General features: G+C 38.1%; 1 protein-coding gene across 5 annotated transcripts in view; it reads right to left on the reverse strand.

Moving 5' to 3' along the window:
• Nucleotides 1-15,298, reverse strand: part of Iqcm (IQ motif containing M) — a 273,787-nt gene that overhangs the window by 114,351 nt on the left and 144,138 nt on the right. For all 5 annotated transcript variants that reach the window (XM_070022187.1, XM_070022183.1, XM_070022185.1 and 2 more), the window contains one exon: nucleotides 3,368-3,474. In XM_070022187.1, coding sequence (XP_069878288.1) covers nucleotides 3,368-3,474 — 107 coding nt within the window. The remainder of the gene's footprint in view (nucleotides 1-3,367; nucleotides 3,475-15,298) is intronic.

The raw sequence follows: 15,298 nt of genomic DNA on the forward strand, positions 1-15,298 counted from the left end.
TTCACAGAAGGGATAGGGAATCAACTATTCCAGAAGAAAGAGATGAAGCATTCTGCACATCTTTTTACAGGAAAAAATAAAGTGTATAGAAAACAAAACTATGGCAAAATGACCCCAACATCCTTAAATCAGTATTCTCTTCTTTCCTCGTCATGGTTATGCATTTGACTACTTTTTGCTTTCCCTTTCCCTCTTTCTCCCCCTCTCCCCCCACCCCGTTCTTCCCACACCCCTCCCCCCACCTTCTCTCTCTCCTCCTGTATGTTACCTGTTTGTCTTTAATTTCTCCATCCTCCTCCATCAATTTCTGCTACTATGATTAATTCTATTACTACTACCATGGTAAGTCTATAATTCCTTATCTCAGCTTCTAGCATTTATAAAAGCTTGAAAAACTAACACTTTTTTTGCATAACACACATGAAGGCAAAACTCAGTTCATCCGATCTTTGATGGCAAAAGCTGGATTGAATGAACATGAGGCCCTTATTGACAGCGGCCTTTCTCTTTCACTTCATGAGAATCCTCATACGCTGTAATGAAAATGTGAGCATGTTCCGTCATAGCCTTGCTTGTCAAATGACTTACCTCTTCTCACCCTTGTAAAACATTTTGAACTCCTGGCAAAAAATGTTGTTTCCCTATGAGTTTTAAATAAAAGGATATAAATCCTGTGAGTCAAAGCTACTACTGTTGCTGCTGCTGCTTGTAATTAGAAGAGCAACTCCACATTTGTTATTCCAAAGCACAACATATCAACAGAAAGTCATGTGAGCAAAGAGAAAAAGCCTTTAAAAAACAAAAGTCTTTTGCCTAATCCACTCATTGTTCAATAAATACACAAAACTCTTCAAATATTTTTCTTTGCATTGTTCAGTATAGCCAAGCGAATCAATACAATATTAGCAGTCACAGGATCCAAACTGGTGGCCATCACCCTGGCTCAGAACTCAGTATACACTTAGTACTACTATTGACGCAGTTCATTCATATTCAACATCCATGCCTGCTACATTTTGTTTGATGAAAACAAGCTAATTAGCGCTAAACCTTCCCCAGTTCATAAATTTATTCCTAAGAACATTAAAAGGAAGTCAAGTGAGACATGTTCAGTAACAGATGTTTGCCTTTTTTTGGCTGCCTTTTTTACAGTTTGTTCTCTTTCATTACTTTTTAAGAAATTTGGTTAATGTTCCCTTTACTAGAGAACAAGTGTACCTAGCTTCCTAGGAGGGGGTGGAGGGGGGTAGGGATTCCCCAGGGCCTGCACAGTCTGTTCCTTCCCTTCACCCAATGTCTGCTCGAGGCGCTCGACACTCAACTAGCCAGGCTTTCATCTGCCTCTATAAACAGTCACATTATAGCTTATCTCTAAAAGGAATATATATGTTATCTGGCAACCATAACACTAGCATTATTGCCAGCACTACCATTAAGGCATTCTTCCTACACACACACACACAGACACAGACACAGACACAGACACAGACACACACACACACACACACACACACACACACACACACACACACACACACACACACACACACACACACACACACACACTTCTTTCAATTCCTCAGCTGGATGCCCATCCTTGGGCAACCACAGCTGGTTTTTCCACAACTGGAAATGTCCCTGCCCTCCAGCCCTCAGCCTGGGAGCCTCCCTGCCACAGCCTTCAGGGACATTTTGTCTGCAACACCTCATCCTCATGCTAAGGGGTCACCAAATGGCCCAGGTCCTCTATGGACCATAAATCAGCCACTCAACTGACGGAATGACTTTCCTGATAGACAACCAATGAGTGTGTCATTTCACTTTCTAAATACATAGAAATTTCTAGAAACTGCTTATCCCAACTTCTTAAAGCATTCATTTTAATCCTAGCTATTTTTAAGAACATGATATATAAGCCTAGGAATTTTATATCTCAGAATAGTGACAAATGCCAAAGGCTTTTTTTAGATGTCATGATGGTATCCTCAGGTTGAATTCGCTGACGTTGTGTCATATATTATCAGAAAGTTAACAAACCACTTACAGAGTTCTGACACAGGAATCCAGCCAGAAATTTGGAGGTGATGGCTTTTCTATCTGGTTGCAATGTAATAGTCCATTTTTATATGGCATGAGGAATTACATTCACAGATCTCTCTTACCTTAGACAAATATTATCTCTCAAGATAATTAAAGCTATAAATATCTCAGTACTTCAAGAAAAAGTAACACCAGTAATTGTTTCTTCAGAATGCGGTACATTTTTAAATATATATATATAGAGAGAGAGAAGTTATAAGAACCTATGTGCTGTTGCTTAAAATAATCAGAAATTTTAGTACATATATGATACAAATAAACAAGTGGTTTCAGAAATGAAAATTAAAGCACAAAGATATACCAGGGAACTAAAAACATACAAGGATACAAAATATATTTCTAAAGAATATTTCAGGCTTAAAAGGGCCAGTATTCTCTTGGCCTAATCCACAGGGCTATCCACAAGGCTTTTTATATTTGAGAAAATTAAGGTTTGATAAGAATAGTCAGGCTGTACAGAGTGCTTCAGGGCAAAGTGTGTTATATTCATCTCTCTATCAAATCATAGATAAGCTTTCTTTAACTCCTGTCTTCACTCCTCCTCCACAATGCAGTATCCTTTATTTTTGGTTTCCTCCGTTTTTGTCTTCTGAACTGATGGAACTCATTCACAGCAAGTTGATTTAGTCCTTGACGCCCATTAAAATGTAAAATACCAGATAATATAGTACATGGTAGTGAGGATATGAGGAATTTGAACCCTTGTGCATTGCTAGAGAAGATATAAAATGGTACAACCGTTTGCGGAAAACCAATATAATAATTTCTCAAAGAATTAAACAGAAACATACAATAATAAGGACAAAGCAACTCCAGTTTAAGGTGAAATCAGAAACTAAAATCTGGCTGATGTATCCATGTTCTTAACAGGAATATTCAATATATCTGAAGTGGAAGCAACCTGATTATTCATTAATAACAGAATAAACAAAGTACAGGATGCAATAGCATACTATTCCGTTTTTTTAAAAGGAAGGAAATTTTGATACATGCTATGACTTGGATCAATCTAAGAAAGTATGCTATGTAAAGAAAGACAGTTACAAAAGAAAAACTACTGTATGGTTTTGCTTATTTGCTTATTTATCCCTAGAGTAGCTAAATTCATAGAGACAGAAAATAGAATGGTAACCTCAATGGGGAACTAGCTTAGGAATGAAATAGGCCCATGGTAAGAAAATTGCATGTGCTTTGATCATAATTAACCCAATAATTCATTAGAAAAAAATAAGAAGTCATGTCTATGTCCGGTGTTACAAATACTTACCATACAATAATCCCGAAATATTTCTGATGACACAGCGAGTTTCTGATCTTCATGCAAGTGGAAAGACCTCACTGACATAACTCCTCTCCAATCATGTACTACTCTCTCTGTTAGAAATAAAGGTAGGTTAAAATAATCTTTATCCAGGAAAAATATGTCCCAATCATATTGCTTAATGTTACACAGGGGAAGGAAGGTAAATCATCTTTATGGCTCACTGTTGTGTATTAAAATCACACCCTGTCATCTAGTTGGAGAGATGAAGAAGTGGTACTGAACAAGCACAGAGTGAAACTTTAATTGACTTCATCACACAGAAAGGCTCTTATGCTTTCAATGCATAGAGTGTGACCAGCAGAAATCTAGTAGATTTATTCTTACACTGTCTTCAAGAGAATTGTCTTCTTTTCTCAAAGGAAGTTTCAAGCTAAATTGTATTTGGGAATAGTCTTTATAAAGATCAAAGGAAGACTTCTCCGATAAGTATTTTATTAAAAAATGATCAGAATTACAATGAAGGCACAAGTTTTAAAATGGCAAAAGCAAATGAAATTATTAAGATGATATTATCAAAAGCAAATGAAATTATCAAGATAAATAGGCCAGTGAAGCAAAAGATTATTGGTAATATTTCTTCTTTCTTATAGCAGTTTTTTCATGGGACTTCTCAAGAAAGTTTGTTAGTTTAGACAAGAGTCTTACTACATAAGCTAGGCTAACCTGGAACTCATGACATCATCATACTTGCTTGGAATTCATCATCTTTCTTCTTCATCCTTGCTGTGATGACAGGCCTGGGCCACCAAGGCTAGCTACTTTTTTTTTTAATGGAAGGGAGAATTTAATATTTTCCGGGGCATGGTGACACATGCTTATAATACCAGCATTCTGGAGTCTGAGGCAGGAAGACCTGAGACGCAATGTCAAAAAGTGCAAAATGGGGCCAGGTGCCAGTGGCTCACGCCTGTAATCCTAGTTACTCAGGAGGCTGAGATCTGAGGATCACGGTTCAAAGCCAGCCGGGGCAGGAAAGTCTGTGAGACTCTTACCTCCAATAAACCACCACAAAACCGGAAATGGCGCTGTGGGTCAAGGGGTAGGGTGCTAGCCTTGAGCTGAAGAGCTGAGGGACAGCGCCCAGGCCCAGGGTTCAAGCCCCATGATTGACAAAAAAAAAAAAAAAGCAAAATGGAAGGAGGGACAGGAACTTAAGTCAGTCCTTCTGTCCAGGTCAATGGAACTATTCTACCTTCCATTTTTCTAATAATTATTCATAGGCATATATTCTTTCATAAATTAGTTTTTACATTAAATTGCCTTTGTGTATTCATGGTATTGTAAGTTGAGTGCTTTACAAAGAAGCAAAGATATCACATAAAACAATAAATAAATAAATGTAAGCTCAGAAACCTCTTAATAAATACATGTACATCTACCACACTTCAATGCTATATGTATTTTTTAATTCAGTCTCTGCCCTTTATTAAAAAGGTAAAATCTCTAGAAAAGGCAGTATGATATGCTTCAATCACAGCTCAATGTGAATACATAAATTTCTTTAAGGGAAGCCAATTTGATAACAGGAAGCCTGCAGAGAACTGAAAATATTAGCACCTGAAAAACTGTTAACAAGTGAAAAGCCATATATTCTATCCTTTAATTGTTGACTTTCATAAGTCCAGGAGGATATAAAAGATAACATCATAGCTGTGAGAGGTACGGAAGGCCCACAGCTCTGGTGAAACTTTATTGGCTCATTCAAAGCATTCTCCAAGTTCCATTTATCACCTGCTCACACTTCCCTTTTTAAAATGATCTTTAAATAGTTGTAGGAAGAAGTTGCCATTCAACAAAGCCGTTCATGACATCTTGAATGATGTCACCCCTTTCATCGTTCTCCACATCCCTTCTAGCCCCACCCCCTCTCTCAATTTCCTTCATTTGATAGGCTCTGCATTGAATCTTATGACTGCATTCTTCTCTCTCCCTCTCCTTATTCCTCAATTGCCCTCCCCCTTGATCTTACTCCTCCTTTGAGTACCTGTTTCTTGGTGTTTTATTCTGGTAGACTGTAAGATAACATTTCAAAAGAATTACTCCATATGTGTTCTCCCCTGAAACTACCGTATTTTGGTTACCACGTTTATGTACACGTGGCTACCACGATGAAGTGTATACTTACATATTTATAAATTAATTCTAGGCTCCACATATACAACCCTAGTCTCTCTGGGCCTGACTTTGGTCACTTAACATAATTTCTTCCAGTTCCTTCCATTTCTTTGCAAATGGTGCAATGTCATTCTTTCTAATAAATGAGTAAAATTCCATTGCACATATATACCAGCTTTTCTTGATCCATTTGTCCACTGAGGGCATCTGGGGTGATTCTCTTCCTTAGCTATGGTGAATAGTGCTACAATAAACATGTTATGCAGGTGGCTTTACTGTATCCTGGGTTGTAATCTTTTGGATAACTGGAATTGCTGGGTCATAGGATAGTTCTACGTTTTATTTGTTTTTGTTTTGTTTTGTTTTGAGGAATCTCCACACTGCTTTCCAGAGTGGCTGCACCAGTTTACGTTCCCATTAACATTGTACTAGAGTTCCTTCTTGCCCAGATTTGCACCAGCATCTGTTATTGTTTGTGTTCTTGGATGATGAGCATTCTAACTGGGGTGAGTTGGAATGAGCACCGTTTTGATTTGCATTTCCTCTATGTCCAAGATGTTGAGGTACACTTCTCTTAATGCACATGAATGGTGAGTATTCTCAGGGATGGGAGACAACCATGCCTCTCTTTCTAATCCCTCCTCTTCTGTGATAATGCCAATGTCTTGTTTGCAGTGGTCCTTGCTTGCAATGTTTGATTTATGAGGACTGAGGATAAAGGAGCTTTGTGAACACTGATGAGTAAGAATTGATCCAAAAATGTTTTGAGCAAATTAAGCCAGACCCAAACGAACAGGTTATATGGTTTTCCTCAATTGTTGTAACTAGAATGTCCCTATAAATCCACCAGTAAACACAATGGATGGGAAAAGACAAAAAAAATACACTTAACTATGTTTATTGCAGCATTATTTACCATAGCTAAGTTATGGAACCAACCCAGATGCCCCTCAGTAGATGAATGGATCAAGAAAATGTGGTATATATACACAATGGAATTCTATGCCTCCATCAGAAAGAATAACATTTCCCCATTTGTTAGGAAATGGAAAGGTTTGGAAAAAATTATATTAAGTGAAGTAAGCCAGGCCCAAAGAAGCATAGGTCCCATGGTTTCCCTTATTTGCAATATATAGTATAGGTATGAGTCAAGCGGAAAAGGTCAGATAATGTGATGTTAGGAAAATGAACCCTTAAATATATATTTTAATGTTTTCGTTTCTTTCATGCATGTGTTTCTAACGCATTTATAAGATTATTTCTTTGTTGCTTTGTATGTCCCTCCCCCACAGTGTAACCCCCGCTTTCACTATATTTGATGTCAGTATAACATGTGGAGGAGATGGGGACAAACAAGTCGTTTAAGGATTCAGGTGGACCTGTTGCAACAATGAGAAGTGCAAAATGTCATGTCAAAACCAGCTTTACAATGTCGGAGTGGGGGGGGAGGGGGGTATAATTGGGTGGGGGGAGGGGGGAGGCGGGGAAGGGATGTGAAGGGTAAACAAAGGAGGAGGCTGCAATGCTTGGTAAGAAATGTATGCATTATCCTGCCCATGTAATTGTAGCCCCTCTGTACAGTATGTTCTCAAATAAAATAAAATAAAATTAAAAAAAAAATACACTTGGACATGAGACCAAAGGAGGATATTCTTAGGAGAGGATCACAAAGGCTATGTGCATATAATCATATAAAATGATACTTTTCAAAATAAACTCCAAGAAAATGGAAGCAAGAGGTTTTCTGTTATTTTGCTCTTTGTTTGGGGGTTTTTTCTTCTTTGTCATTGCTTTTGGTGTTTTTTGTACCTTCTGTCTTGTATGTTAGTTTATCTGTTTGGGGGAGGACAAGGGGAAACACAGAAATGTTGGGACAGAGGGTGAATAAATGCAGCTGTGGTACTCACTAGACACTATGTTGAAAATGAACTATACAACTTGTAGGTGGGCGTGAGAGGGAAAACACGGAGAAAACAAGGAAAGAAGCAACATGGTTCAAAAAGAAATGTACTCATTACCTGATGTATGTAACTGTAAATCCTTTGCAATACATTACCTTTGCAATAACAATTGAAAGAAAAAAAAGACAATCTCAAGACATAAATCTCATAGGCAAAAAAGGCATCTTCCTAATCACTGAAGCACCCAGCCCAATGAAACACCTAGCTCTCCATCCCATCTTTACTGGTGAGTCCACAGCATCTTCAAATATTTTATCTTGTTTACACACAAAGCAGACACCAGCAGTCATAAGGCCAGACATTATTATCCCCAAGATATTGGTATCACTCTAGAAAAGATAGCCATAACTTTTCCACTTCAGGAAGCAGTAAAACCTCTCCTAAAATCCTCAAGGTAATCATTCGCACACTGATGTATGCCAATGCCTCTTCTTCAGAAGCCACGCACACAACACACAATGATTGGCACTCTACGCCACAGCATCAGCCAAAGTTCTAAGTGGATGGCAGTAGAAAAGTTATACATCACACTAAATCTTCAAAGTCTCTCCAGTTAATGTTTAAAAAAATGAAAATTCTAAAGTGGTATGTGTGTGTATGTCTGTGTGTGTGTCTGTGTGTGTATATATATTCACTTATGCACATGAGCAGGTGCATACTGATAGATAGAAATATTAAAAATCTTATCAGTAATCCCAGATCATTCCTCAGGACAGAGTGCATACTCTGAGATTTCACTCAGTGGGGAAAATGCCATCCCACGATCTGGAAAGAAACCAGAAATGGTTACATCAGTTTAACAAGAAGTTAGCTAAATAGCAGCTATTCTTGAACATTAAAAAAATTATCAAATAACTACTCATATGGCTGTCTTCCTGACTTTGCACTTCCTCAATACTTATTTTAGACTCTTAATAAAAAGTATTATTATAAAACAACTTCACGTTATTTTTGCTGTCTTCTGCATATCTCATCACCATATCTAGACTTAATTAAAAGTCTTTCATTGCGCTATTGCTCTTCATAAAACAGAATATAATACTGTGCTTGAGCATGGCGGGGGGGGGGGGGGTGCTACAGGATGGAACAAAGCAAAGAAGTCCAACACGACTGTGAGAATGAAAGCCCCACACCATAAACAAGAGAGCATGAAAGCCTAAAATATATATATTCAAATTCTATTTTTTAGGGTCAATTTGTGGGGTGGGGGGGAAGAAGGAAGGAAAGAGAGAGATAGAAAGAGAGAGAGGGGGAGGGAGGGAGAGAGGGAGGGAAGAAGGAAGGAAGGAAGGAAGGAAGGAAGGAAGGAAGGAAGGAAGGAAGGAAGGAAGGAAGGAAGGAAGGAAGGAAGGAAGGAAGGAAGGAAGGAAGGAAAAAACATTTTTAGCTAGTTGACCTCTCTATAATGTCCTCCTCATTGCACATGACAGTTGTGTTCGGTTCACCTGGATAGCCGCAAAAAAAATCAACAGTGATTCAAACTTCAGTCACACTGCTCAGTGAGCCAAAAATCGAAGGGCTCTTAAGTACTTGATATAACTGTCTCTCCAATGAAGACACATGGGCCTCTGTTAGAACACAGCAGACCCAGAGCCCTCTAGGTTCACTGGGCTCCCGTCCCCAGAGCTTCCTCTATGCCAAACTCATTTTGCTTCCCTTTTTATCAATCCCTTTGTATCAATTAATTCTTGGGAGTTAATTGTACATACAGTTTTAATCTGTAGGTAATTACAAACAATTAATAGTTAGGAGATAGAATTAGCAGTTTTTTAGTCTGATTATCTATATAATTAAGATGGGCTGGTAAACAATAGAGTTGACAAATAGCATCTTAATCATTTGAATAATCAAACCTCAGAAGTGTTCTTGGGTAGTTGAAATCCATGTGCTGTATTAGCTTAAATTTCAAAGGAAAAATGACTGGAATCAATTTATAGAGGTTCACTGGTAGCATAAAAATGAATAAGATAGGTATCCTAAAGTTACTTAAACAACATTCTTTTGATTGTCTATAAAAGGCTTTGTGCAAAAGGAATTGACCAAAGTAAAGACTTTTAGCAGAGAGAAAGTAATAGTGCTTCTTCAATATGAAATAGCAGGGTTTCATGAAAGGGTCATAAAATAGACACCAATTAATAAGTGAAAAACAAGCGTATTCATCAAAATATTATCTGACCTATGAGTCTTTAGAAATAAATACTCAAAGATTCAAGGGAAACGCATGCGTTCTATGTTTAGGTCTGATAAATAGTGATGTATACATATGATTAGACCATGGTGTAATGGCTTGATGCTGATAAGCTGGAAATAGCTTAGCAAGAACTGGGTTTTGTTGTTGTTGTTGTTGTTGTTATTGTTGTTGTTTTCCTTGGCATCCAAATATGAACAGAACTGTGATAAGGTTGTCTAAAGGGTAGGTATTCGAGGTGAGTGACCTTCTGAGATTTGATAGCTTGCTTCAAGGAGAGGAATTCTAGTTCCTGTGACTTGCTTAAGGCAAGACGGAAGCAGAGGAAGGCCAGACGGACACCTTTCTGTCTATATAGCCCTCCGAATCTCTTCAGCCAAAAATACTCCACACATTAAGGTACCATACTTTGAGGGGATCATGTTCTGAGCCTTACTGGATTCATCAGACTAATGTGTGTGTACTTACTAAATACCAGTGAATAATCATGTCTCTTCCATGCTATAAAACTTCTACGAATTACAGATAAGTTTTTGTACTGCTTCATTGCACACTTTTATTTAAGCGTGTGCAGAGAGATTCCAAGTAAGACACCTTTCATCTTCTTTTGGCAGTCTGGAAGGACCAGTGGTTTGTGGGTAGAGAGAGAATACTATGATACAGGATAAGGTTAGTATGAACTTGGAAAATATATGGGAACATCTCATCATTTTGATTAGAAAGGACTATAATATTCAGCAGTGAAGCCACTGCTGAATATCGTTCTGAACTGCCAGGCATTCGAACAAATCTGGCAGATTGTTGAAAGCTAATCATGAGCAATAAAGGGTTCAAGAATAATAATGATTTCTGTTCCAATATAGCTTCCACTGTGAATGAAGCACCCTTCTATACACTGCTACAGTGATCAATTCAAAGTCACGATAAATTCATTCTAATCATTCACCCATTTGAAGAAAAAAAATCCTTTAATTAAGGTAATGAAAGTGAGTCAAGGAAAGCCATCCGTGATCTTTGCATAGTGTTTTCACCCTACTCACCATCTTGAAAAGTGGTGCTAAGAGACTGGATATCTCACAAGGAAAAAGAAAAGTAGAAAAAAATAATAAAAGCCATGACTTTACAATGTGGAATGCTGCCTTTGATGCTCTCTCTATCTTTCTCTATCACAATCTACCAGGACACCACAACTCCAGGGCAACAGTCCTAGCTCAGCCAACGAGCTCAGTGCACAGGCAGGCCTGGCTGGTCTTGATGGGACAGGAGTTTTTAACAGTTCATGTGCTTAATAGCTAGTGATGGCAGAGAATGAGGGGAATCTGCAATCCCAAAAATGTGAAAGTCCCCTCTCCCACCTCTCTAGGTAACAGGTGCCTGAATTCCTCCAAACAGGCCACACATTGCCCAACCTTGCCCTGCTCAGTGGTTTTGCACAGCAGTCTCGTGTCTCCAGACTCTCCTCAGGTCACCACGGGGTCCCCCTTCAACTCTCCATTAAAACGGATCTGGTCTGTTGAGGCCGTTTTCTGCTCTTTCTATATTCTAATACACTGTGACTCAGTTTCCTAACAGAGAATGGAAGAGGGGAATAGGAAAGGTCCTCTGTGGCAGAGGGAAAGACCTCCCTGTGGATTCAGTACAAAAAGCATGATGTGTGTTCTTCAAGTACAGACCTAGAAAAGGAACTATACCAAATTTAAACCTAGAAAAGAAAATATACCCAAGTAAACAGAGCAGAACTAAGAGAACCCATACATCCTGTCCTTCATTTCTAATCCCTTAGTTTGCGAAGAGTGAGTTCTCCCCTAGGACAGACCAGACTCTCTCCAGCAATCCTGGTGCTGCTAGTTAACACAAACTTGAAAGGTCAGATTACCAATCACTGTAACACACATCTGCTGATCCAATCAGCAGAGAGAACCTGAGAGGTGAGTACTGAGCTTCCTCCCTTTTACAAAGAGAAAACAAATGAAAGCAGTGGCTCAAGTCCAGACAGGGGTATATGGGTGTGGGTCAAACTGGGTTCTCTGCTGTCCTGTTATGAGAGAGAGAACATCTCTGCTTGGCTGGCCAAGCTGTGACTCCAAAGACATCCTCTCCAGGAACCTGTAAATGTTCCCTTCCATGTCAAAAGAGACTCTTCTAATATGGTTAAAATAAACATCCTGAGAGAGGAGGATGATCTGGGATTGTGGTGAAGGGCCCCATTATTTAATCACCACTGTTCTTAGCTGGAGACTTGAATACAGAAGAGCAGGAAGTGTGGTATTGGAAGCAAGGAATTCCAGTGGTGGAGGAAGGGCCTGGCCCACGAACCCTGGAATACAAGCAGGATCCGGAAACCAAAGGAGGCAAGGACACAGATTCTTCCATGTAGTACACACATTATGATGGTGTGGGCGTGTGCACGCGCGTGTACATGCACACGTGTGTATGTGTGTGTGTGTGAGAGAGAGAGAGAGAGAGAAAGTGTAAAGCTAATTTCATACATGTGGCCTCTATCAAGAGATTCAATTATGAGAGAAAAGGTTTAAGTTGACACAGGCAGAAAAGAATGAGGAAGAAAAGAATCAAAACGAAGGAGACGGCTACAATGCTTGATAAGAAATGTGCTCTTTCCCTTGCTCATGTAACTGTAACTCCTCTGTACAGTATTTTCACAATAAAAAAGTATTAAAAAATAAAAAAGAATGAACATAACCAAGCCTGAGACTACTATGTTGAATTTCATGTAAACTGGATGCTGCATGCAGTTACACATGTATGGTACTCTGTTATAGCAACCACTGGAAGCCAATATAACCTGCAAGTGTAAAAATGCAGTGAAAGAATGTAGTCTAAAAACATTCTATTAGCCCCAGAGAAAAATTTTAGGAAAATGTTTGATATTCTCACAAGCCAGGAACAATAATGAGAAACACAAACATTAAAGAAACACTAAGAGTTTTAAAGTAAGTATAATAGGAATGAACATCACTTTTTTAAGGCAAAAAATACAAAAATGTAAGGGCAGAATAAGAACGTACTTCCAGAGTATAGGGTGTACAAATGGCAGAGTAGAATACCAATGACTGGATTTGGCACAGAATCCTAGAATAGAAAAGAAAAGCATTCAAAGATGAAAATTATAAGACAGAAGATTATAGATTAAAGAGGACAAAAAAATAAGTGCCAAAGGAATCACACACATTGCTGGGGATGAAATCAGAACAATTAGAAATGAAAGAAACAGATGCAATAATTTCCCAAGATAAAAAAAATGAGTTTTCTAGCTATAGGGTGTATTAAATTTGTGGGGAGATAATTAAGGAGATTTTGTATGGAACTATATTCTATCAAATAATAGGAATAAAAGATTAAATTATAAGATTGAAGGGTATTTCTGACATATTCAAGGAGAAAAACAAATCTGCAAAGGTATCAAACTCTGGCGTTCTCAAATTTCTTCTGTGAAAAAGAAAAATAAAGAACCAATAAACTAAATAGGAGATTACCAGAAAGAAAATTAAGAAGAAAAGTAGTAAAAAAAAATTTTGTGCCAAAGCATCTTTAACATGTAAAGGCCAAGAGAAATATACCAATGCTCTGAAATCTGCTCAGAAAATTGAATGAACAGAAGCTTAACTGAAGACCAACTCACAACTCAACATCAAGCCTAGTAAACAAAATCCAGTCTTCTTCCTGTGAACTCTCTTCCTGTATTTTCACCCAAAGTCTTAGAGATTCTGAAACTTGGACTTAAGACCTGGTCCTACAAAGTTCTAGCTCCGTTTTTCTCTGTATTTCACTTTCCCAGGAACCAAACCATTTAATCCCAAGATTATAACCTTGAACTCACTAACAGTAAAAGTGAAATTAACCTTTTTTTTGGTCAGTCATGGGAGCTGAACTCTGACCTGGGTACTGTCCCTCAGCTCTTCAGCTAAAGGCTAGTGCTCTACCACTTGAGCCACAGTGCCACTTCTGGCTTTTTTCTGTTTATGTGGTGCTGAGGAATTGAACCTAGGGTCTCATGCATGTGAGGCGAGCACTGTACCACTGAGCCAACTTCCCAGCCCTGAAATTAATGGAATCTTGTTCCATGATTACAAATGAAAGCAAGAGAAAGAAGAGAGAGTGTATTCTGTCATGCAAAGACAGTAGCTAGACACTTTATTTGGTTTGTAATATGTACCCACAGAAATAACAAAGAACAACAAATGGCTATTTTTGTTCCCATAAAACTTAAAAATTACATTTCTTTATAACAACTCATATGGATAACTCAAAATATGATGTTATCCTTTAAAATTCCTCATTTTGTTATGGGAACACCGTTTGAGTGCTCCTATATTGTTATATGGTGTAACAAAGAGAGAAAATATACCTGGAAATTTAAGTGATTGTTACTAGGTAGTGCAATACTAGATGACTATCATCGTGTGTGTGTGTGTGTGTGTGTGTGTGTGTGTGTACGTGTGTGTACGTGTGTGTTCTATATTTTCCAGATTTTCTACAACCATTCATAACTAATCACAATTCTAAAGTCATTACATTAAAATAAATCCAGCTAATCTGGAGTAAAAAATATAGGCAAAATTAAGTTAAAATTGTGAACTAAGGCAAACTGGAGAAAGTGTCACGGAACTTTAGCAATACCTGTCTGTACAAAGCCTTTACATGAAGAGTTAAACTTCATTCCTTTTCTTTTCCTAAGGAGAACAGTTTGTACTAGAAAAGAGGAAAATACATTTTGAAAAGGCACTTTAACAAATATTCAAAAAATAACCTTTCTTTATATTCTCCTTCAATGACACAACCAAGTTTTGTTCAAAAGGAGTCAGAAGTCATAGTTCTTCCTAAGGACTAAACAAAAATATACCAGTATGTTCAAGTGATACAATCTATTACGTTCTCTTGTTCTGGATGGGCTGACAGTAGGGCAGATGAAACCTTAAATCTCACATTCTGCCATCTTTTGAGAAAAGTTACCATGATTCCCTCATACCAGGGCATGGAAGATTAAACCATGGCTGACTTATGAAACTAGACTTGCAACTTGAGTGTAAAGAGAACTAAGTTAGGGAACCTTCCATGAGCCTGAGCTCAAACAAGAATTGGACATAAGAGGGTTAACACATCTATCATGCTGGGTCTCCAACTCTGCCCAGTTGGGGCTCAACAGAGAAACAATCCTATAAAATCAAATATGGTGGTCTCAACTGTTTAATGTTCAGGGAGTCAACAGGGGCAGGCTATGTTTATGTTAGCAGAAGGGTTAAGTAGCCTGTTCGTTTCTCTCTCAAGCTGATTGATAAACCCAGAGTTGGGATCTCTAAAACGTGGAAGGACTGTGATGTACCGAGATGACTTTGCACAAAACTTTCCCATATGGGCTCCATCGGTAAAAGGAATTTGTATGCATTTTATCTGGAACAGGACCTGAACACTTGGCTTCGTGAAGAAGTATTTCTTTTATTATGTGAAGGGATGATGAAGCTTTAGAACACAAACACTTTCAAGTAAAACTTTACTTGCAAACCTCTGGTATTCTATTTATTCACAGGTTATGCTCGAAATAGATCTATTGTGAAAAATTCTGGAATGAGCTGGTCTTTTTTAGAAAATTAA

This window comes from Dipodomys merriami, unplaced genomic scaffold (genome assembly GCF_024711535.1).
Source record: "Dipodomys merriami isolate MVZ:Mamm:240054 unplaced genomic scaffold, mDipMer1.0.p SCAF_15, whole genome shotgun sequence".
Taxonomy (NCBI): Eukaryota; Metazoa; Chordata; class Mammalia; order Rodentia; family Heteromyidae; genus Dipodomys; species Dipodomys merriami.